At 38.5% G+C, this 24,630-nt stretch overlaps 1 protein-coding gene across 14 annotated transcripts in view; it reads left to right on the top strand.

Annotated features, from left to right (window-relative positions):
- Positions 1–24,630, top strand: part of CELF4 (CUGBP Elav-like family member 4) — a 702,013-nt gene that overhangs the window by 74,249 nt on the left and 603,134 nt on the right. For all 14 annotated transcript variants that reach the window (XR_007630533.1, XM_050329238.1, XM_050329237.1 and 11 more), the window contains exon 2: positions 16,936–17,018. Coding sequence is in view for 13 of the 14 variants with exons in the window: in XM_050329238.1 (XP_050185195.1) it covers positions 16,936–17,018 (83 nt within the window). In the remaining variant the exon portion in view is untranslated. The remainder of the gene's footprint in view (positions 1–16,935; positions 17,019–24,630) is intronic.

Here is a 24,630-nt window from a genome sequence, read left to right as displayed (position 1 = left end):
CAGACAGAGCAGGCTCTTATTTCTTGCATAAAGCAGGGATTTGGTAACATCTCTCTGCCTCCAGGTTTTGTAATCCACCTCTTGGAACACAGGTGTGGGGAATGTTACCCCCTCTTCCCAAAAGTCTTGTTGATGGCAATGGTGTTCTTTTCCCTGGTTTTGAACATTCTTCTTGCCACAGGCCTTTTTTTTTAACTGCTGGAGGAAGCATTAGAGGGACACACTGAGATAAGCCAGTGCCCTTTCCCTATTGCACTTGAAGGAAAAGATGTGATCAGATCTTAAGTGACCAGATTGGGACACCCTTGGATTTCAAAGTGTCGCAGCATGTCCTGTCACATAATGCTTGCTAGGTGACCACTGACTTCCTACCTTTCTGAAGAGTCTCTGACCTTGCAAAGACCTACACGAATCTTGAATGCTGACCAAAACCAGAACAAGCAGTAGCTGCAAGTTGCTCTGTCTTGCCTTTCCATTCACAAAGTGATATACAGTGAAAAATCATGTGTAAGGGGATAGACTGATGTCTTATAGTTCTTCCTGGTGTGGGACGTGAGCTGCAAGTAAAGCCTTTACAAGTGGAGCCTTTACAACTTCTGGGGACACAAAGTTCCATGAGTTTGCAGGAATCATAGCCAAAGGGGCAGTGATATGGCTGCAGGGCATTCACTCGAAAACTGTGAAAGTCTTAGACATGGAAATGCAGAGCGGATGAAAGACTTTGTGGTTACCTGGCTGTACTCCATGGAGGCCAAAGACAAGAGGTAGTGTGGCAGTCGTTGCCTGTAAAGATCAGCCCCCAGTCCAGCATGTCAGCAGGCTGTCAATGAAGAGGGCTTTTCAGTTGGACAGATCTGACCACGAATTATCAAATGTCATGTTATCCCACTGCTACGTTAAATTGCATAAGCAAGAGATGTTAAGTGTTATCTGTTTAGCTGTTAAATTTAGTAAGGCACTTAGAACTAAAGAATGCATCTACAAAACACGTTCCTCATCATCTTTGGGCATGAAATGCTTACAGCTTGCACGTTGGTAAGGCAACTCCGAAAGACTTTTGTAGAGAGACGAGAGGGGAAAAAACCTCTGCTGCAAAAGCCGAGTCTGAATGGTGTAAAGAAGGGCTGTATGCATGTCAGGAGTTGGGAGGAAGACGTGGCCCTTTCAGAGGTATCCAACATTTAGGCTGTTTAATAACAGATGGACAAGAAGTTTCTTCTTTTCATTCTTTTACCCCTTTCCCAAGATAAGAATTCCTTCTGCCTTGGCTGTAGCATAACATTCTGCATATCCTGACAAACCTAATCTGCTGCAATTAAATCATATTGTATCATATCACATGGTTTGGTTCATATGGAGAATTACTTGGGGTATACTGGGAGAAAGGGGCTGCATGCATTTATTTTGATGAGACTGCTAATCTGCTAGGATCTGTACAAGTATGGAACAAAGACAGACCAGTGACAGAAGCTGGAGTATAAAGACTGGAAAAAAAATCATATAACTGACATATTCTACAAAGCATGAATATATTAATATCGTTTTGCTATAGGGGCAATTTAAATTCTGATTTTTCCTGACTTCTAATTTGCATTAAAAAAAAAAAAATCTTGTATTTTCACTCTCAAAAATGTAAGGAACATATAGAGATTTTATAGTCCTTGGCCAGTGGGTTAGTGGGAGGGACATGGAGAGGGTAAGGAAGGGAAGTATATGTAAGTTTTCTTTTTTTCTGAGCATTGGAGAAATATTATTTAGCATTCCTACGGGCATTATCCTATTACCATGCAGAAGGTATTATCATGAGAAATTTGGTTTATCAGCAGAGGTAGAATAGAAAAGAAACTCTGTGATAAATTAGTTCCCTATTGAGCAATGCTGTTTGCTGGAACCAAAATATTTAAGAAATGTTTCAACTCAAAGCTTCTGCCAGCTGATGTGCTTGGGTCTTGAAAAGTTTCCTGACTGTCTGTAAATGAGTTGGTAAGATACTGGGAGCCCTGTAGGACACTTCTAAAGCTATAACCTCTTGATTTGTCTTTTGGACTGCTCCATAAAATCAGATTATAGGTGGTCCTGGAAGAAGGCTCTTATGATGAATGTTTTTAAGACTGGAGCTTGCTAGGCAGGAGTCTTCTATTTTTCCTGGAAAACTTACTATAAATCATAAGAAAACCCTCCAAACAAACAAATAAGTACCCTTAAATCTGTTCACAGGAAAACACATTAACTGAAATGTTAAAATGTAGCAAATGGTTGTAGAAAATGAGAGACTGAGTTCCATCAAGTGATTACTCTATATGCAGAGATCACATTTGGACCAGAAGTCCCCAGGACAGAAGGCTGGAAACTGAGAAGAATACCCAGAGGAAGCACGATGCACGTCCTCTCCTCATACTTGTTTCACGGCATCTGCTTCTGCCTCCATTGTAGACAGGATACTGTAGGAGATGGACTTTGTCTGATCTAGTACCATCATCCTTATATAATGTTGTAGTCCACTACTTTTTAAGACAGCAGTGTTTGTTGTTTGGGTTTTTTAAACTCATTAAGGTCTACTCTCCTACTTTCTGACATCAGCAGGGATTCTCCAGCGAGTTTAGCCTCCCAGAGATGCTCAGCAGCTGTCTCACTATTTTTAGCTTTCCTGATAGGGAGGAAAAAAAAAAAAAAAAAAAAAAAGTGTAACCACATTTCTAATGTGTGTCTGCTCCCAGTTATCCATCATCCACTGATACATTGACTAGCAACAGGGAAAGTTTTGGTAGGTGATTGTATTCAGGAGGTAGCCTGGAAAGTTTATTTCGTCCATCTTTTGATGTCTTGGTACAAAAGGCTTCCAATTCTTTCTTGTAAGGAGACTGCTCTACAGAGTAAATACTTTGTCACCAGGAACTCTTTGCTGGCACTGTGTTAGCACAGGCATGCTTTTCTGTTCATTTGTGGTTTAGAGTTTCTCCAGTCTATATTAAATCAGTAGAGAAAGAAATACCAATCAAGGTGTCATATTAAACTGAAAAAACCCCCCATAAATACAAAAACCCAGTAAAATTATAATAGATTATTTTATGATTGATTCACATTTTTTTTTCCAAAATTTATCTTTGTAAAACAAAAAAAATGCACCACTCAGAAAACACTGGTGAGTGGCTGGTTGCACAGCTCTGTCCAACCCCTTGAAAATACTGGCAATTGCCCAGCTGACCATGGATGGACTGTGTTTTAATGTAAATTTTATCCCAGTCAGTTGTCATTCTGATTTGTTTTCACCAGGAAAGGTTATTTAAACTGTTTTCTTAAAAAAAAAAAAAAAAAAAAAAAAAGGTTTTGTCTTTGTTTAGACAATGTGTTAAACTTTTGGATAGAATCAATAAAGTTAGAAATAGTAGGAAGGGGAAAAATGGAGGCCCTCTGAATCTATTTGCTCTTGGATCAGAATTAACTTTTGTTTATGGTTTCAAGTCACTTAAGTAATAAAAGTTCCACAAAGGACTGATTTTCTCTAATGGCTGTGAGAGACAGTTACCTTCTGTAGGGTCATAAATTTCCATCTTACAACTTGCAATTGTCCTAAATGGCTTAAGAATCTGTGGCTGTGATTCTGTTCCAGGGTTGAAAGAATTTCTCCTTATGCCCTATAGCAGAACAGCAAGACAAAAACCTTAAAAACAGTCAGAGGGGAGAGTGACAGGAAAGGTGTTGGAAAATTACTGAATTAAAAGTTTTCACTGGGAGACTCCCTCCCACCCATGTTGATTTAACTCTTCTATCTTTTCCCTCCCTACTTTTTCTATGTCCCTTACTCTTCTGTGTCCCTGCCTCCAACACACACAGACTCCTCAATCAGGTCTAAGGGATTATTCCATCTTGTCCCTGAACTTGTACAATCTGGAAAGCCTTAGGTTATGTGGTCATACATGTACACTTGCACATGTAAACTTTAATAAAAATTAAATTAAATATATTCTTGACTAACAGATGGGTTAGATGCAAAAGCCACTTTGAGGCTGTTATTCGGAACAGTAAGGAAGCATTCCTAAAGCCCAGGCTAAACATTCTGATGTAGAATTTTGTGTTCTTATGTCTAGTCATGGTTCTCAGGTATCAGCTTGAAGAAAATTTATCCATTTTTTTGTGTTTACACATTCAAGACGTGGAGCTGATTATCATCTATCCCCCTGAGTCATCATTTACCCAAATTATACATATTTTGTTCTCTTAATTTTCCCTCATAAGTCAGTCCTCCAAGTCCATTATGAATTTCTGTTAGTCATCTCTGAAATCTATTTTTCGTTTTCCTTTTTTTCCTTCCATATGTTTCTGAACACTTTTAGGTGATTAGAGCTGACAGGATCATTTCAGATCTGGATTTTCCATTGACACCAAAGGAAGGAGGTGTCTTTGATCTGGAAGAGACACACACAGTATTGTATGTGATGTTGTCCACTATCATCTGGAAGTGTCTTTTGACATTACTGCCTTTCAGATTCACCTCCCCTGTTGAGCATTTGCCTCTGTGGCCATTCTTTATCTGCATTTTAAGAGCTGAATTATTTGAGGTGCTAGACAAGGCTAATCCTGCCCAGCAGGGATCCAGGTGACTGACCACACTGTTAAGGGGCTCAGCACCCTCTAGGGTGTGTTGCAACTTATTCTCCCTTCCTCTTGATGTGTGAAATCTCCTTTTCTGTGCAGTTTAAATTTAAGATCAGAGCTTCAGCTTTGCTAGATAGTTCTTCCATCTTGATACAACTGACACTTACCATGCACGTTCCTCCTGCCAGCCCTCAGTGTTTCGTGGTCTGCATTGTTCTTCCAGTCTAATGAGTTCAGTTCCAAAAGCAAAGATTTCTGCTATGAGCTGCTTCAAATGTTTCACTGAAACAATTTACCACATACTCAGCTTTCACTAATTTTAAGTTGATCAACAAAAAAGTGTGATCAAAATATGTCTGATAGTTGACTACTACACCCTTCTCCTTGTGTTGTCTATTCATCAGGAAATTGTAGCTCATTTACTTCACCCTGAAAAGAGTCCTTCTTAAACCCAGTGCACTGAAGCTTTGTAAATTACACAGATCTTGTTTTAATTAATTTCACTGATTATTTTTTTTTTTTTTCACTTCAAGGATTATATCCTTATGCTTTTTGCAAAAATTTGAAGTTTTAGGCTCAGATTCACAGAGTTAGCTTTTAACTTGTTACTGAGGAACTTCATCCCACAGTAGTGGATGGGAAAATACACCTGGGTGCAAGGGACAGTAGTGTTTTCCTAGTTTACTATTTTGAGATAATCTACTGTGGGTGTAACATATTTATGGATTTACGCAGGAATTTGTCCACATTTAAGATCAGCAGACTTATGGATGTTCATAGCTCCAGGTGGAGCATTGGGAGGTTTTTGGCTCAAGTTTGACCTTTGCTACAAATTCTTTTTGTGGCTTTGGATAGGTGGTCAAATCTTTTTTTGGGCTCTGCATGCCTCGTCTAGTTCCTAATTAATTTACGAATGAACCAGGTTCTTAAAGCAGGCTTGTACCATGCAATGATGGCTCAACTTGAAACCTTTTGCCAGAGAGTCAATGGAGACCCTTGTTCTTGGGACATTCCTCTCTTCCTTTTGTGTCGTAACTGACTGATAGGACCTTTGAGAGAAATTTTCCATCTCTCTCCTGCCATGCTTCCAGTGTACATAAATTCACCTTGCTTTCTCTCTCATGCATACACAGAGAGTATGTCTTGAGGTTCTCAGCCCTAAGCAGATAGAGATCTGTTGATTAGGAAGTTTACTTCATCTATGGTAGCTTGCAGAAGAACTTGATCCTACTCATGCCATTCCGCTACCTATACTCAAAGAACGAGCCAAATTGAGAAAGAAGGGTAAGGAGGAAGAAATAGGCGATAAGAGACAATACTTGTTTGCTCCCAACATCTCTTAGAGGATAGAAGCAGCTATTCAAAGTCAAAACATATGGAAAACAGCATCTGGTTATGGGAGCTGGGATGTTAATTGTTCTGACAGATGAAATTTGTCTCCAGAAATCTCATGAAGCCAGCTGGTATTGTAGAGTTTTCTCTGCCTCATATTGTGACTCTTACAAGTTTCTGGAGACTTCCAGTCTCAGGGTGATCGTCTTTTAGGAGCAGCTGCTGCTTAAAGATTTTCATTTCTGTATCAGCTGGAATCAGGAAACATATTCTTTTGGGGGTTCGATTTGTTTTGTAACACAAAAATCCTAAGGTGGCTTCGGATGCACTTACCTGAATTCAAACTTAACAAGACCCTGTGAAACCTAGCAAAGAGGTTCTAATGTTGTCCTGTTTATGGTTCTTGCATTTGAAGTGAGGATAAAAACTTGATCATAAGCAGCAGATAAGTGCTGAGGCTGATCTTGAGAGGTGTCTGAAAAGTTCCAGTCTGAATCTGAATTTCCTGAATTGGACAAATTTAGGCTGGCAAACTTGGTAAGAGCAATAACTTTAGAGAGATAATTGCAATAGTCTGTTTCTGAATGGGCTTGGAGTTGTCTAATAATAGCTCTTTTCTGCAGTTGTTTCAGTGCCTTTTGCTTTCAACCTTGAGCTGGAAATGTCAGAAGTCTATATTGACATATGTGCTCTGTCTGAGAGAAGAAAGAATATGAGGTTTAGAGAGCACACGAGTCTGTATTTAGAACAAGCTACTTACATGTTTCTGAGATAAAAGCATAAATAACTAATCATTTGATGATGCTATCAACAAGATGTTTACTGCATGGCCCTAACATTTTTAAAGGGTGAAAACACCAACTTTTCTTATATAAAAGTAAAAACACATTTCCCACACATAGACTTGATGTTATTTTCCGAGAAATGTCTGTTCCTCACCCTTGTGAAAGATAATGAGCAGTAAAAAAAGAAAAAAGAACAAAACAAAATAACCCAAAACCACTCTATATAGATGCAGAAAAGCAAGGGTTGGACAAAGTTGTATGTGGCAGAACAGTCTAATTAGTTTAGAGATGGTTTTGCTTTAGCTTTATTTTGCTAAGATTCAAGACATTCAAGGTGATTGTTGTTTAACAGTAGAATAACCTCTGGAGACTATCTGAGCATTCCTGAAGATGTCTACCCAAAAGAAGTGAATAAAAAAATCAAAACAAAACAAAGAAGAGGAAAAGTTTCCTGAAACAGCTAAATGTTTTAGAAAATCCACTGAGTTATTCATATGCTGCTAACAATAGAAAGAACTCAAAAGGCAGGACCCAGAACAGCAGGTACAGAGTCTAATTAATGCATGTACTCTAAGCAGGTTTAACCCATAGCTGTCTGAATGCAAGAGGTACCGTTTCAACAGAAGGATTGTTTCTAGTTATATTCCTGACTTATCACTAGTGAACCACAAGACCAAAAAAAACCCAACTTTTATATTTTTTTTCTTTGTCACCACCCTGGAAACAAGAAACCTTGAGGGTTTCAAGCTTTTTTTTTTTTTTTTTTTTCCCCCTGAGGGTGCAATGTAAAATGGGTAACACAAATATGCTGGAATTTCTTTGAAGTAATACATAGGTCAAAGTGACTGAACTTAGAGGTGGTCAGGATTATAACTTAAACTTGATGTCTTGGTGTCTCCTTAGGGAATAGAAGCTTATTCTCATCCTCACTTAAGTGATCTCTAGAGTTTGTTCATGACTTTCTCATCAGTGATAGAGTTCTGAAATATTGTGAACACTGGTGCTTGGTCTGGAAAACCAAATGATTATTATTTTCATCTTAATGTCAGTCTTCTTATATTTTAAAATCAAAAATATGCCCTAACTGTTTGAGGGATAGGGCCTGAAGGCATACACCTCTCCTTACAACATGGAGTCCACAGGTACTAGGCAATAAATGAGAAATTGAAGTGAGGTTTATCTGTTTAAAACTAAATTTTCTACTGTAATTTAAAGCCTTTAATATTTGTAGGCCTTTCTGGGCACACCACCACTCTCTGTGGTAGACAGCTACCTTAACCAGTAATCTACATTCTGTTTTCTTTGATGTGGAGTCTATTCATTGACCAGTTGTTGTGTGTATGGAAATCAGACATCTGTTCTTGTAAGTAAAATGTTCTGGGTGGTTGGTTAGACTTGCAGGAACCTGAGAAGTGAATCTTCAGTTGACTTGGACTCAGATGATCAAAATTATCCCAGAAATTTCAGGATCAAATTTAAAGCTGAAATATTGGCAGCTGTGGAGAACAGGGCCTGGTACATGGTATGTAAAATCAGTGGTTCATTCTGCACCCTATTTTGAGTGTACCAGTAAGAAAGAGATGGTTCAAAGTAGCAAGCAAGGAACTTTCAAGACCCCAGGAGAAACCCATCTATGTGTGATTCAGAGCCAGAAACTGTTCTCTCATCCTGGGGAAAAAAGTCTTTCCAGTTCTGCAGTGGTAAGGAGGCAAGGAAACTGTGGTGCTACTTAAAAGACAGACATGAAGCCTTGGGGGTCTGCCAGTGACAGTGTGCTCTCCTGTGTCAAAACCATGCACAAAGACCCTGTTTGCCTGATTCAGATGAGAGCCTGGACTACTAACTGTCCTGGAATAAGTTACTCTTGCTCTAGGATCTGCTCAAAAATTGTATCATAATGCTGAGAAACACTTCCTGGTGATCTATTTCATTGAAATTTTCTGTGAGAAATTTTTACTTTTTAAAAACTGCTGCTTTCATTAAAAACCTAGTTATGGAAAATCAGGATGAAACCATTGTCTGTTTCATTGGAATGCTTACATATACCAGCAGTTACTCAAGTCTCTCTGCTGTTTGCCTGGACACTGCTAAATATAATTAAACACTGCTTAGTCTGAGAAAGGACTCTGATTTGGACTGTGCATATCAATATCTTATTTTGAACTATCATAAAGGCATTTCTTACATGAGCTAATCTGTAAATATGGTTAACTTCTGCATTTGCAGATTTGGTCCCTTAGTGTGTTTTTTATATTGGTTCATGGGTGTACATGAGTGGAGCTTATGTCTGCTTTTACACACAGAACCCTATCAAGTTATCTATAGGAGGAATATTACAGCATCATAATAGTTAATGGAAAATAGCATAAGAGGAAAAAGAAAATTAGCATTCCACACAGCAGGGCATTTCGGATGTTAATCTGCCTTGCAATATAATTGACAGGGAAGCTGATATCTGGGAAGATTTTTATTCCTATCTTTTTTTCTAAACAGTTAGTGTTCAGTTGTTGTGCAGCAGGGGAGATGGAGAAAAAGAAAGTTCTAGCCAAGTGAATGTTCTTTACCAGCAAAGATGTTAACTTTTGTCAGAAGGTAGTTAATCACTGAGAGAGAAACAGATGAAGAAATTGGATAAAACATTTCCAGTTCCAAAAGTCTTTATTGATTGTGTCTCCCTCAAGAAAATTCAGCTCAATCTCTGAAACCCTCAAGTGATTAAACCTTGGGCAGTTCACTGTAGACAGAGCAAATGAGAATTGTTTCAAAACCAGACATGTAGAGCTAGGATAGTTAAAGCGAAAAAAGATTTCTTTTTCACTTTGAAATCTTACTAGGGAGACGTAACCTGAGATGTTGATTTTAAGGCAAGAATGTTATTAAGTACTACAATCTTTCTCTGTGTAACAGATCTCTGAATTTTGAAGCAATTAACTGTTTTATTTTCAGAGAAGGAGCTCTCTTAAACACAAATCTAGAGTCTGGAAAATGGGGAACAGATCTCTGGTCCATCACAGATAACTTGTATACCTTGGTGTAATTTTTCCAAAGGTAATTAGGGTGCAGAGAGACTGAACCATCACTAAAGAGATGCTCAGACCTGTTAGCAGTAAAGAGTTCCTTTTTTTCTCAGAGATGTGATGGTTTTGCTCTTCTCCTCTAGAAGACTGTAGCTATTCTTAAGTTGAGTATGACCATCAGCATGTGATCCAAGGTATGCAGTTTTCAGTATACAGCATGAAGGTCCTGGATAATTATGCTTGAATTGCAGTTTGTTTTCTGAAAGTCCATAGTGTGCTGCTGAAGTAAAGCCCTTTGTTTCTCTACTTTGGGGGTTTAGGATGTGCAGTACATTAAAGAGAATAGGAAAAGGTCCTACAGTAGAGGACACCATGAGCTGATATCTGTTCTTTCTTGTGTTATACAAGAGCTTCTTGTTCACTAGTTTATGTGTTGTGCAGAAGTCTAACACAAAACAACAGGGGAAAGCAAATTTAGGAAACCCTCACTGTTAAAAACAATTAACATATTTGTAACTAAAAACAAGAAGGTATTTGACTCAAAGAAGAAAAAACAACAAAAACCTGAAAGCCTTGTGAAAGTTTCATCTTTTCCTGGGCAGTGATTCTGATTTTAGTTACAGCTATGGGAAGGTTGTAGTTTCAGAAGTTACCACCTGTCAGCCGAGCTGTGATAATTGGTTAGGTCCATAGTTTATAGTCACAACATTTGTGAATCAAAAACTGACTTAGGCCACTTGAGCCAGCCTTTCCAAAATCTAGGGATATCTTAACTGTCCTGGATTATCTTGGCTGAGATCAGCATTTGAGCCAAGAATTCTTCCAAGAGAGGCAATGGACTGTGGTTCAAATCATGAACCTAATTTCACATTGGTGTAATTGAACAGCTGTGCTGAGTTTCACGCAAACTCTCCCCTTGACTGGATTGACGCCCCTGAGCTGAGAATCTGCTTTAGCTCTCAGCTTTCATGCAGGAGTTTTAAAGCACCTACCAAACTTGCTAATTTTCCCCCATAAAGCTAAAGAGTAAACATAGACCTAAAAAGATTAAGGGCTACTTCCCCAGAATCTCTTGAAGTATATATTCATTAGTTTTAAACAAGATATTTTTATGCTTTTTTTTGGACAGACAGCAAACATCTGGAAATTGTCATGGTTATAGACTTGTTCTTAGACTATGCCTCTAGATCTAGGTGTATGGAATATCTAAAGTCATGCTTTGTGCAAGGCTACGTTGTTCTAATAAAATCATAAGGTGTCACTGAAACACGTGTAAAAAGCAGGTCATAAGTCTTTGACTTAAAAAATGAGCAAAGAGGAGAAACTGTGTCAGGATACCCATGGCTGTCTGCCAGCATAAAACAAAGGTAAAAAACCATTTAATTAGAGTAATTCATTAGATCTTCAGCAAGCATCATCTTCATCCCTCACCATGTATAACAAGGAATAATTAAGGTACAGATAATGTGTATACTTGAGGTAGCTGAGATGTCAGAGGTGGCAAGTGGAACCTAATCTTGGGAAAATGCAACCTTGAAGCTAAAAGCCTGCACCTTAAAAGGTGTTGCATGGCTCTTATACCAACTATAGAGGATAGACATTTCCAGAGGCTTATTCCTCTTCTGTATGCAAAGTCAAATGAATGTCTTGTCAATGATGGCAAGATTGCTAATTTTAAATAGATAAATATGAGTCAGGTGACCAGGGCTTTTAACTGGTTTAAAGAAGATGAGAGTCAAGTGTTTCACTGAAGTGACAAGCACAGACATGTCAGGTAGAAAGACTCTGTTTTCAGTTGTACCAGGACAAATGGAGTACCAGTGAGGTGAATTCATACAATCATAGACAGGAGTTGAAAGACTACTTAATTTCAACCTCCCTGCCACAGTCAGGGACACCTTCCATTAGCCAGACCAAGGCACCAAGCCTCGTCCAACCTGACCTTGAACATCTCCAGGGATGAGGCATTCACAACTTCTTTGGGCAACCTGTTCCAGTGCCTCATCCCTTGCACAGTAGAGAATTTCTTCCAAATATCTGATCTAAATTTACCCTCTTAAGTTTGAAGCCATTCCCCCTTGTTCTGACTTCTTACATGTCCTTGTAAAAAGTCCCTCTCTAACTCTCTTGTAGCTCCTTGGGTAAGATGTCCCCAGAGCTTTCCTTTCTTCAAGCTGAAGAAACTCGAGTCTCTCAGCCTATCTTCACAGGAGAGGTGCTCTAGCCCCTCTGAAAACCTTTATGGTTTCCTCTGGACTACCTCCAGCATCTCCATATCCTTCATCTGTGTCATAAGGGCTGCACTCAATCCATTCTCTGCCCAGCCTCTATTTGTGTCGGGTTTGTCCCAACCCTGGCAAAGTTCTTTGCACTTGGTCTTGTCAAACTTCACAAGATTTACATGGGATTTGCCACCTCTCAAGCCTGTCAAGGTCCCTCTGGATAATCATCACTTCCCTCCAGAGTGTTAACCTCACCACAAACCAAGTTTCTTTTCAGTAAACTTACTGAGGGCACCCTCAATCCCATTGTCCATGTCACCAGTAAAGATGTTAAACAGTATCCATCCAAACACCAAACCATGAGGAATGCCTCTCATCACTACTCTCCAATTGGACATTAAGCCACTGACAGCAACCTTTCGAGTGTGACTATCCAGATAATTCCTCTAGTCCATCCCTCAAATCCATATCTCTCCATTTTAGAGAGTTACTCTTCCCTTTCCCGACAGTGCTGTAACCCCATCATAGAAGGCTACCAAATTTGTAGGGCACAATTTGTCACTTGTCAAGCCATGTTGGTTGTCACCAACCACATCCTTTATTTACATGTGCCTTCGCATGTTTTCCAGGAGGTTCTGTTCCATGATCTTGCAAGACATGGTCTGTAGTTCCCTGGGTCTACCTCCTTTCCCTTTTTAAAAATAGGGATTTTTTTCCCCTTTTCTAGTCAGTGGTAACTTCTCTGGTCTGCCGATCTCAAATACAATGGATGGGGACTTAGCCACTTCACCTGCCAGTTCCTCTGAACCCACAGATGCATCTCATCAGGTTCCATGGGCTTGTACATCTTCAGGCTCCTTAGGTGGTCTCAAACCTGACCTTCTGCTGCAGTAGGTTTTTCTCCATTCTCCCCGTCCCTGCCTTTGCCTTCTGCAACTCAGGTAGTTCCAGAATTATTCTGTTCAGTTCACAGTGTCTCTTCTGTGAACTGTTCAGTCCCCTGACTGTTTTGCCTTCTAGGCTTGTGCAAAATCTTCTGGAGACTTGAAGCTGCTGTACCCATGACTGTTATCCATCTGTATTCCATACAATTATTATTTGCGCTATTGAATTCTCTGGAGATAAAATTAAAATAGAGCTTTTGTAATTTTTTTTTCCATCTCAAGCCTTTGTTTTTGTTTCCTCCTTCTCTTTAACAACCTTGTTTCCCAGGAGATCACTTGATATGTTCTCATGTTTCCAAGAGATTGCAGTTCAATAGGTTGAGAGTTAATTGGCAGCTGGGAGTTTCCAGATGTTTATATGCTTGCCCAAAAAGCTGTCCACTGGTAGTAAATGAACAGCTGGAAAGGCACAATACAAACAAAGCATCTTTTAGCTGATTGACATATGTCTGGAAATCATGGCATGTTTGAGAGAAATGGATTTGAAATTAGGAACAGCTAAGAGCAAGTCCTTCATTATCAATAATTAGTCAATTAGATTTTTTTCTTCAAATTCAGAAATAATTCACAAGCATTGTACTGACTCAGTCATTACCACACATAGAAGTAGATGACAGAAATAATGTATAGGCTTTACACCAACTTTCCTTAAGAGTTGTGCTGAGAAATGTTCATTATGCTGCTGAACAGGGGCAATTCAAAGGGCTTGGATAATGAAAATTATTTACAATGAAATATGAATCCTTTCACGCAAAGATCATGTTCACATCCAGCTCAAACAGCTGATGGCAAGTTGTTAAGTTGAGCTACTTAAAAGCTTACTAACAAATACTTTTTTCCCAGAAAAATAAGTGGTTCTGTACACAATCATAAGTTTCAGCAGGGAAAACTGATTGTTCTGAAATTGTTTTCCATCTGGAAAATCAAAAGGAAAAAAAAGAAGGAAAAAAATCCCCACCAAACCAAACCACTTTTCCCACCAGTTTCTTTTCTCTGTAAAACCTAATATATCTGCTCCATATGACATGATTTCAGGACTCAGTTGTTTAGGTTGTTGTATGTTGTAGTATGCACCTGAGTGTCCAGTGCTCTGTTCTTTAAGCAACAGTCTCCAGGATGGAAGAGCCCTTTGGAGGGACCATATGGATACACATTCATAGAGGTAACCTGGGAAAAGTAACACCTGAAAGAGGTTCTACAGTTGTCATTCCATTAAACTCAACAAAACAAAGGATAGATCAATTATTTTGATGTTTTAGGGGTGAATGGGGGGAGCGGGCAGGGCAGGGGCCTTCAAGAAATAGTATTTCCTTTCATTTTAATGCACAAGGATCTGAAATATAGGAATACTTTCAGGAACGAATAATAGACATGTACTATTATCAGAGACCACATATTTTTGAAAAATACTACTTAACTGATGGCTAATGTCATATATGTGCCTTACAGAACAATCTGATGGTAAGTAAAGGGAAGACAAAAAATACACATGAATTCTCTTTTTCAAGTTCAAGTCTGAGACCAGTTATGAACAATTAAGCTCTACTTTATTCCATTTGGCCATCCAGTTGGGATGGAACTTCTTGCTGTCTCTAAGCAACAAGGTCTTACTTAAAATAAATGAGATATTATTTTTCATTAAATATTACTTTTTGCCCAACAAGAGTAAGAGAGATTGTAGTTCATGTGTATGACATATGAATGAGAAGGGAAAATGAAACACTTCAAAGGAGCATGTTTTTTGACCCTGGAAAACAGGGTGGCTTTTTGTCTGATCATATGAAAGCGTAGATCCCTTTTCCATTTAAGCCTCTTTTTGTCCATAACACCATGTTTGGGAAATCAGTGATGTTTGGACGCATTCTATAAGTACTGTTTCTGGGAGTTTGGCACTTCCACCACTTTCACCAGCATGTTTGGAGAGGACTTAACCGAGCTTTCTCCCTGATGAGAACTTGCCTCCACACACATGCAGTGTGGATCTTGGAAGGGCAATTTGCTCCTTCAGAGCAGAGTTGTCTTCTGTCTACTCAGTCTGAATTGCAGTCATGATACTGTAGGAGTTGCAGGACATTGTTACCCTGAACTGTCATCATGGCCATCACAATGAGGAGAAAAATATAGCTATCATTATGGAATAGTGCATAGTTTATCTCTATAGCAGCGAGCTATAATGTGCTTAATTAGACTGTATCAGCTGCTCCATGTCTGCTGCTAAAGGAAGACTTTCTTATTGTGTCTAATAAACAGAGAGCTCTCAGCCTGTGATTTATCACTGAAATTAAATTTAAGCATAGTTTCCCATTTGAATATTGAGCTATGGGTGACTTTTAAGGATCCTTTTCAATCTATTACTTTTGCTAGCTTCAAACTCTCCACCACTCTTTCTTCCCCTTCTTTGATAGATACAGACTAACTGAAAACTCATCCACTTAAAGGGGAAGAAATCAACATAATTCCAAGTTGAGCACGCAAACTTTTGCTGCTGCTCAGTCTCCTTCCTTGATTGTCATCTTCTGCTTATGACTCTCAATTACTGAGACATAATAAATGTGATTGGTTTGAATAAGCTGAAAGTAACAAGACCTCCAGAAAGTATTAATACAGTGTAAGAAATAGTGAAAAAAATTGGGGTTTTTTTCCATGCCAAATTATATCTTTATTGTCAGAGAAGAAGGGTGACTTCCATAAGACAATCTTTGAGAAAAAATATTTATATTTATATGAAAAAAAAATCTCCCTAGTCTCTTGTATATACTAATTAAAAGCACTGTAAGGAAGAAAAGAACAAGTTTGTATTTCTTCAGTAATATTATCTAAGGAACCGGCTTGGGAAAAACAGTGGACAAAATGCCACAGCGATAATCAAAGCTGAAAAAAAGTTCGTAATCTACCGTTTACTCACCTGTTACATACTTTCTATATGCATAGGGAGAAGGTGAGTGGGTCAAAATTAGATTATGGAACATGTTTGTGGAACATGTTTGTTTCTTTGGTAATCTCTCTATAATAGTGCTGCTCTTGCAAGGTACCCATATTTTGAGGGATATGCTACCTGAACCTTGAAAGATATGATACCTCCATTTCAAGGATCTGGAGAGGTGACAGACACTCTGAAGTAATTTCAGAGAAAATGTCCTCTGCATAACAAGCACTTTTTTTTTTGCTGCAGGGACTGGCAGGTTTTCAGTATACTGCAGTAAGAAGAAATAATTCGATCACATCAGGCACACAACTGGAGTGAGACATTGCAACATCAACCAGTTTAACAAGAAGGCAAACAGGGATGTGGGGAGGGAAGGCAGAACAGGGTCCTACCTTGACAGGGCCTTGGCCTTTGTAGTTGATAAGACAACTTTTCAGAAGAACCAAGGGCATAATCCGTTGGAGCATCTCTGAAGTGCTGATGATCTGTGGATCAGAGATGTTTCAGACTGATTGCCTGGGCTTTGAGGTGATTGTGTGTATGGGTGGGAGCCAGTGAGCCCTTGCAGCAGCATATGCAGGGGGGAAGCCTTCTGGTGAGATGCAAACTGGGCAACTGCTTGTGGGTGCAAGCCAGGCTAAACAAAAGAAGTACTCCTCTGCAGCGTGAGTCCTAAGTCCTTGCATATCCTCTACCAAAAGTACTTAATACAAAAGAAGGGTGTGAAACCTTCAACATGATATGTCAATAAAGGGCTTACTCCCAGTGCTGCTGCTGGAGCAGGAGTAGGATTTCATGTCCCACCTTGCTATCTCATGGAATCTTTGAGATCCCTAATCCTGTGCATCCTTCTGTATCTGACACTTAAATATGTATTCAAAGAAAAATAAGCAGTCCTAGGTACACTGTTGCTCGCTTTCCATCAGGCCTCAGAGGAAGCGATGATAGCTTCATTTCGTGAGTCTCGATTACTCCCTTGCTAAGGAGAGATTTTTATGATTGATTTACTGGGAGTGGGATGATGACAGGAAAATGGTTTGTTCTACGTCTCAATTTTAAATGGATCTTCTCTGAAGTAGTGCTGTTACTGAGGTTGTGTTTTTTTGTTAACAGGCTGTGCCTTCCTAACATACTGCGAAAGGGAGTCTGCTCTAAAGGCCCAGAGCGCACTGCATGAACAGAAGACACTGCCGGGGGTGAGTCCAGACTGATAACATTTTTTTTTATTATCTTTTTTTTTTAAATCTAAAATGAGTTACATATGGAGTTCTCATCTCAGATTTGGAAGCATAATGTCTCTGTTTGTTTGGATGATTCACTATTTGCATTGGGCTAATAAAATCAAGATACCACCAACCCACCCAAACTGTTTCCATGCACAAAAAAAAAAAAATTTTTTTCTCTTACTGGTAGTTAGGGAAACAGTAGTTAACTGGTTATGGACTGAGTTCTACCAGCCTTACTCAGCTAAGGAAAGACTTTAGGACTCTGACCAGTAAAATGAAATGTTAGAAGTGCTCACCAGGTATTTCTTCTTACTATTTTTCTTCCCTGAAGCAAGGTGTGGCTGTAAGAAATCAAGAAACGGATCACATTATTGAGTTATCACAGAATGAAAACATATTCCTGATGACAAAGTGGTTTGACTCAGTTACTTTAGTATTCAAGCAGCTGTAGCAGATTGGAAAGGCGGTGAGACAAGGAGAAAAGAGAGAGAGGAAAGACGAAACAGGATAATGAGGAAAATTATTCACATGAGCAAGATCTAAGGTTCAGACAACACAAGCAAAACTAAAAATAGAATCAGCATTATGTGGGGAAGACCTGCCCTGCTGGATGGGTTTCTAGTTTAGCAGTTACCCTGAGAAGGGGGGAAAAGAAACAGAAACTATTTAGATTCAACCAGAGTATATGGATTGGGAACAGCCAAATACTCCTGTAGCTAGAATAGGGCTGATTTCCCAATGACACAAAAGTCAGTGATCAAGTAATTAAGAGGGAGATCCTAAGGGTTCCAGGGTGCATCTAAAATGAGAGGAAATCTATTCAAAAGTCTACCTTTATTAGTTGGTGTTGAATGACTGAGACCTGTGTAGCCATAACCTTTCCACCAGACCTAAGACACATCCCTTGTTCTGTGTTGCTGAAGAAAGTGTTGACTCTGCTCTGCTTGTCTCCATCATTCTGGGTCTATTTACCTATCTCTAAGCCACCTTGCCAGTATGAAGATACCCACGCACTTGCTCATCTACATCTATCTTTGCTTAAAAGGCCATACCTTATGTAAATATATACATACTTCATTTCCTAAAAATATTTCTGTCAGCTGACAACTCCCTCTGAATAATTTTTTTTCCTTGAAACTCGTTCACAGCATTGAAAAATGAAAATATGGTGAGTAAGGAAACATTTTAACTGAAATTTTTTGAAATATGTTTGAAATCAAATATGTATTTATCAAAACTAGAGATAGGCATGTGTCATGTATTTAAAGAGAGGAAATTCCGGATGTTTCCACTAAGACTGTTTGCTCTTCTCATTAGGAACCAGACAACTCACCTGCACATGGAACTCTTATCTTCTCTGTGAGGCTAAAATCTCATCCTGAAACTGTATTATGTGAATATCTTCAAGAAGACAGTGAGATTGAAGGCTCAGAGTTGGAGAGGGAGGGCAAGTGATGTTTAGGATTTGTTTTTTCCTTTTTAGTTCTTTTTTATGTCCACAGTTCTGAATCTCAGCCTGTGTTTTAGGGACTTCAAATCACAAAAGTCTTAAAGTCAAAACTGTGATCTTGGACAGTGGCAAAATTCAACCAGCTTTTGCTTTACAATCAAAACTTCCCACAGAGAATACAGTGACTGATTCTAGACTACAGGGAAACAATTTCTTCTTTGGTTTGTGTAGTTTCTATTACATATACACCATATTGACTTTAGAGGCCTTTTTTTGGTTTTCTTTTACTCTTTCTGGAGACACATCAGGATCTGATTGAATTGGGAACAGTGAATCTTCTGTTTAAAATAGCAACCAGGTTTTTGAGAGTTCTGAACATTGAATTCTCCCATCCCTTTCATTTCCAGTTCTATTTGTCTCAGGATAAAGGTTTACTTTCCACCAGCAAGCCCTCTGCATGCAGCTTTCTGCCAAGTTTCTGAACTCATCCTCTGAATGATGTCACTGTAGTTTATTTAAGGAAACCAGTCTTGTCTCTTGATAAACTATCATGCCTGAATACTCTTTTATAGTCACTATGTGAGTAGCAGGGAATTATTTATTACTTACCTGTCTGTCTTGATAACATGCACCAACAATATCAACCATAGTTCATCACCATAAAATAAAAAGCACTTCTAAGGTCAGGGGTCTAAGTCCTCATTCACATGAGTTCACAAATGACACATATATAACTTCTTCTCTTGAGACTCCACTGCCTATGACACAAACAGCACTGAGGAGATATCAAAAATAATTAACAAGTCTGGAAAAGGAAAAATAAATAGTACTAGAGTAAGCTATTCTTTCCCATCCCCCAGATAACAGTACATTTTTGTGCTCTTGCAATATTACTGTTTGTGTTCTTTGTATTATAAAACACAGAAATGAGTCATTCTAAATAATATTCACATGAATGTTAATGTATGGAAATGGTGAGGCATGAGGAGTTTTTGTCCAGATTCAGACGCCTTGCCTCTTAGCTATGTATCACTTTGTTTTTAGTGGAGTGGCTACATGCACATATTTTACAGTAATTACTTTCTGGATGTGCTTTGTAAGATGACAGAAATATGTTTCACATATTTCTATGTTATATGTGGGGCATAAACTCATCTTGTGGAATAATCAAAAGAGTTCCAAGCAGGTATGTGTTGATTAATAAAGTCTTTATGGCACTTTGTTTTTGGGCGGGAAGGAATCATGACAGATATTTTGAAGCAACTAGAATGGAATGTAAAACATAAAATGATCAGTTGGATCCTTTTCATCTGAAAGACTGAATTAGGCTCTTTTGGACAGCTTGAAATTGTTTTGCCTAAAACAGAAGGTTAATGTAGCAGAGTATGTATGTGTGTGTAAAGAGCAGTTTGTGAGTGTTGGACAATCCAAATTCTAGCATTTAGTTGTGATTGTTTATTTTACATATAATAGACTAGCTGGATGATGAAGTATATTAGTTCTTTAATAATTTATAGAAATGCTTTGATGTTGCAGTAATTACATTAAAGGTCACATATCAAAGGTAATTTGGTTGAGCAGCTGTGATGGTTTCTCAGAAGCAATCAATATTGCTGTCCATGGCGCTGATTTCACCAAGGGGACTGCCAGATTAAAGGAGGCTTATTACCAGACAGACAGACACGGGGGAAATCAAGAACAGATTGGAGAGATGCACTATTCTCTTTCCTCACCTATAATTAACACTGTTCACCATAATCTGTGCTAATCCTTCATAGTGGGAAACCACCTTGTTTTGTTTTGGGGTTTTTTTTCCTAGCATTATAAAAAGTGAATCAGGCAAGGAAGAGTAATTTGGGGGAGCAGGAGAGAGAAGGTAGAAAAAAGTAAAAATTGATTCACCCCAGGGATTTCTGATGCTGATATATACCTCAATGATAAAATATCATATCAAAAACACAGCCTTATGGTCTTGGTGAAAGCGTGGGGAGGGGGGAAAGTGATCTAGACAATGACAGTGCAACGTATGGGAGAATTATCTGCCTGCAGATTTGGTATAATATTATCTATTTGCCCCACAAAGCTCCACAGGAAATGAAATCAGGGAAATAAAATTATGTTTTAAGTGTAGTCATTTTGGTTACAAATTATAGTAAAGTGAACTTTTTCTCCCCTTTCTTTTTTTCTTTCTGAAGTGAATGGCAGAGGATAATGCTGAGAAATGTAATTACGCTATCAAGATCTACTTTTATTTATAGCACAAATAAACTGAGCTCATGTATGATAAGCACAGCGGCACTTTTTTTTTCCTCTACTTCTTTGTGGCTCTCTCAGGCAATGGGAGTGAACAGTCTATGTATACTTGGTTGGAGGCACTGTCTCTTTGCATAATGTTAAAACATTCCTGTAAGACTTGCAAAGAATAACTATGAAATTAAGTAGCTAAGAAACTGTTAACCTCAGCAATCTGCGGGGTTTATTCTGTCTGGGAAATAGACTGGGTTTTCTTACTGTATCTGTTCCTCCTGAAAGGGAGAGTGGTACTTCTGGTATGCTAAATTTCTCAGTGCGTAACATAATTAGTTTTCTTCCTAACTGTTCTGATATCCTTTGTCTCTTCTACCATCTAGAAAAAACACATTCTGTTTTATTCATTGGATGTAAAAATATGCATCTCTAACATTAGAAGACAGGTAAGCTCATAAAACTCATGTTAAACTGATTTTAAAACAAACAAACAAACTAAAAACCCTCTCTAATTGAAATAAAGTTGCCCTTAGTTTAAAAAAAAAATAATTTTTTTTTCTATGTTACTGGTCTTATCTGGCTCAAATTCATATGTATATGTGAGGAAAGACCTGAACATGGAGGTGAGGAGGGAGAATGCCTTGCAAAGACTAGCCTCTCTTAAAACCTTGTAATAAGGCTTAAATGAGACATAAGTGTCATGTGGACTTCAGAAGTTCTGCACATATAACATTGATTTCACTGTTCAAGCAGACCTTGAAATTTTACAGTCTTATTGCTCTTTTTTTTTTTTTTTTAGTGTTTCAAAGCTTTTTTTCTAAAAGCTTGTTAGAAAACCATTAAACCACATATCACCCTGCATGTTGTGTTATGCCAAAAATGGTATTATATTCCCACAACTTCCCATTTCAAAAGTTTTCTCTACTGATGTAAATTGCAATTTGGTCAGCAGTGGTAGGCTGGATGGGATCCATTGATTAAAGTAGCCTGCTGAACACACAGCCTGCTCACCATGCCCTTTAGATTTTGAAAGAAAACACATTTAATTGTTCCCTTGGGAGAAACATGTCTGTTTTCTGAAGTTAAAAATGAAGATGAAAAGGAATAAAAACAGATTTGAGGGAAGAGACTTGCAAAAAAAAAAAAAAAAAAAAAGGAAAGAAAGAAAGAAAACCAAAACCAACAACAACCAACAAACCAAAAATAAATAAATAAAAAAAACCCTAACAAAACAAAATGGAAAAACAGAAAAACCCAAAATTAGTCCTATAGAAATTCTCCAGAAATGGTCTCTAAAATCTTTGGGTGTCAATATCATGGTTAAAGAGATTTTTTTTTTTTTAATCCCTCATTTCGTATTTCTGATTGACCAGCAAGTAAAGGGCCCTTTGGATCTTGCTTATGGTTAAGGAGGGAGAGGAGAGGGAGAGGAAGCTATATGCACTTTCCATTTGCTAAAAACCCCTGTAGTTTGACAGTGCTGTTCTGTTCACCAGATGAGATGAAACACCTGGGTCCTATCTGCTTGGTAAACATTAAAGTTCCATTTCACTAGTTAAAGATTGGCTTCTGTATCCCTATAAGGCAGCCTCTAGAATACAAAGTAAACTCTCTTGCTGCTACCCAGTCCAAAGAGCTTTGGAGAAAAAGAATACAGTTCCAGCACCCTGACAGAACCAGTGTGTTGGATGCATGCTGTTATCTCAGCTGAGACCGGTGTATTCATCACCTTAGTGGTGGCTGACCAAGCTCAGCTTGACACCTGATGGGAACAGGGCTTCTCAGCCCTGAGATTTGGTGGCATTTTAAAAATGATGCACAAAAAATTAAATTACAAAGGTAGCATTGTCTTGTCTTTTTAATTTGACACCCTTTGGATCTATAAGGATGATTTCCAAGTTATTCAACAAAAGCTTTTGCTGGACCTTCACTTGCTTTATGTGTTATTCAATGACAACTTTTCTCTCTGACGTGTCTACCATAGGAGGATCAATCTAATTTTATGTACAACTGTAAAGATGAATGATAAGTAGAAAGGATTCAGGCAAGTACAAGCTGAATAAATTATAAAGGGCAAATGATGACAGGACTGAGGGTCCCAGGAGACAGTGATATGATAACAGAAACTAAAGACGAATTTATGATGGATGTAGTTAGCATGTACTGAGGCTGTTAATTCTTCAGGGTAGTTTTACAACTTCTTGTGATTGGAGCAATCAAAGTATTTCATTTTAAAGAGATGCTGTATATTTTCACTTGTCTGTTCTGCATATTTGTATGTATGTCCTCATTTACATGCATAGCAGTAAACTCCCATAGGCTAGTCAAGCTTACCTCCCATCAAAGGACCCCTATTCTCCAAACCATAACGCCACTGTTTATGCATAAATAAATAGATAATGTGTAGCAATTTGAGGGCAAAGCTGGATCTCAAAGAAAAAAAAAAAAAAGTTTGCATTTTCATAGAACACAGCAATCAAATTTTTTTACACCCTGCAAGTAGCTGAGCACCTTCAGCTACCTTCAAAGCCAAGCCTAGGGATTGAGTTAGCTCACAGATCCCTAATGAAAAATGCTATATAACAAGTTTCAGGTAGGTCAAATTTTGGGCTTAAGCTGCTTTAAGAGCAGCTGATGCAGCATCATAAAGTTAGAAGCAAATCTGATCTCAGAGCAGTTCTTGATTGCATTTCATTCATACTCTTATTTCTAACTCTTGTTCCTTATTATTAAGGATATTTGCATGAAAATGATCTTTTCTCCTTCCTCTGAAGAGTTGTCTCTTGTCTGTGAGTAATGCTTACTCTGGCCTACATTTGTGAATGCCATGGCTTGATTCTGACTTCATTTACACAAGTGTAAATCAGCAGTGATCTGATTGAGGTCAAGGGATTTATATGGCGTAGAAAAGAGCAGACTCAGCTATATTTATCACTGCTGAAATGATGTCATCGTGAAAAGTACCACAACTCTAAATGAGGAAACATATTTTTACCAAGAATCTTTGCATGCAAATATATGATCTCACAGAACTCTGAGCATCCCTGACACCTGCTGGGCCGTTCCATAGCTCCCATGGGCTTTTTACTAGAGAGAGGTCTCAGTTCCAGACTGGAGGAATTAAAGGTTGTTGGTGTCTTGGTGTTTCAACAGTGTTAGCCATTAGGTACTAACGAACCCTAAGCACTTCTGTTCCAAGTTGCATCACCCTACTGGTTCAGCAGTGATGGGATCCCAGGAATAACTTGCAAAGCAGCAAGCCTCCACTCGTCATCACATCTTTCCAGTCATAGAGAGATGGAGGAAGAGGATGGCCCCCTTTAACATTTCATTCTTTCAGTCATATGGATGATAGAGCATGACATTACCTAGTCCAGGAGTCCTTGCTTGTAGTCCAACTTTTCCATAAACACCCACTTCCCACCTTTGCACTACACAGTAATGGAGAAGCACGTACTGGTTGTGATCTGTAGTGCAAAGCCTGTGTAAGCTTTTAGTAAAGCACCTAGTCAATCCAAATGGGATCTGGATTTCTACCGATGGAGATGGTGATATGTGCATCTATAGCATAGGTTTACCAGGGACTGCTGTACTGTTCACAGTCCACACTAGTGTAAGCTGTCTGCTCTATGTTTTTCATGCAGTGCATACATGCCTTAAAATCATTCAGATACTCAGTGACAAGAAAGTAATTTTTTTTAAGTACAAAGGTTGAAAACCATACACAAGAGTGATGGATATATGCATACCTGCTACCAGGATCATTACCACTGAACCCCACAGACCCATGTCTTGGTCTAATTTAATTTAAATAGTACATATAATAGCAATACAAACATGAAAACATGGGCTTGAACGCTGTGGAGCAACTGCATTCCATGACTG

Source organism: Myiozetetes cayanensis, unplaced genomic scaffold (assembly GCF_022539395.1).
Source record: "Myiozetetes cayanensis isolate MyiCay16 unplaced genomic scaffold, myiCay2020 scf4, whole genome shotgun sequence".
Classification (NCBI taxonomy): Eukaryota; Metazoa; Chordata; class Aves; order Passeriformes; family Tyrannidae; genus Myiozetetes; species Myiozetetes cayanensis.
The sequence above is the reverse complement of the archived record's forward strand: the minus strand, read 5'-3'. Positions and strand labels throughout refer to the sequence as shown.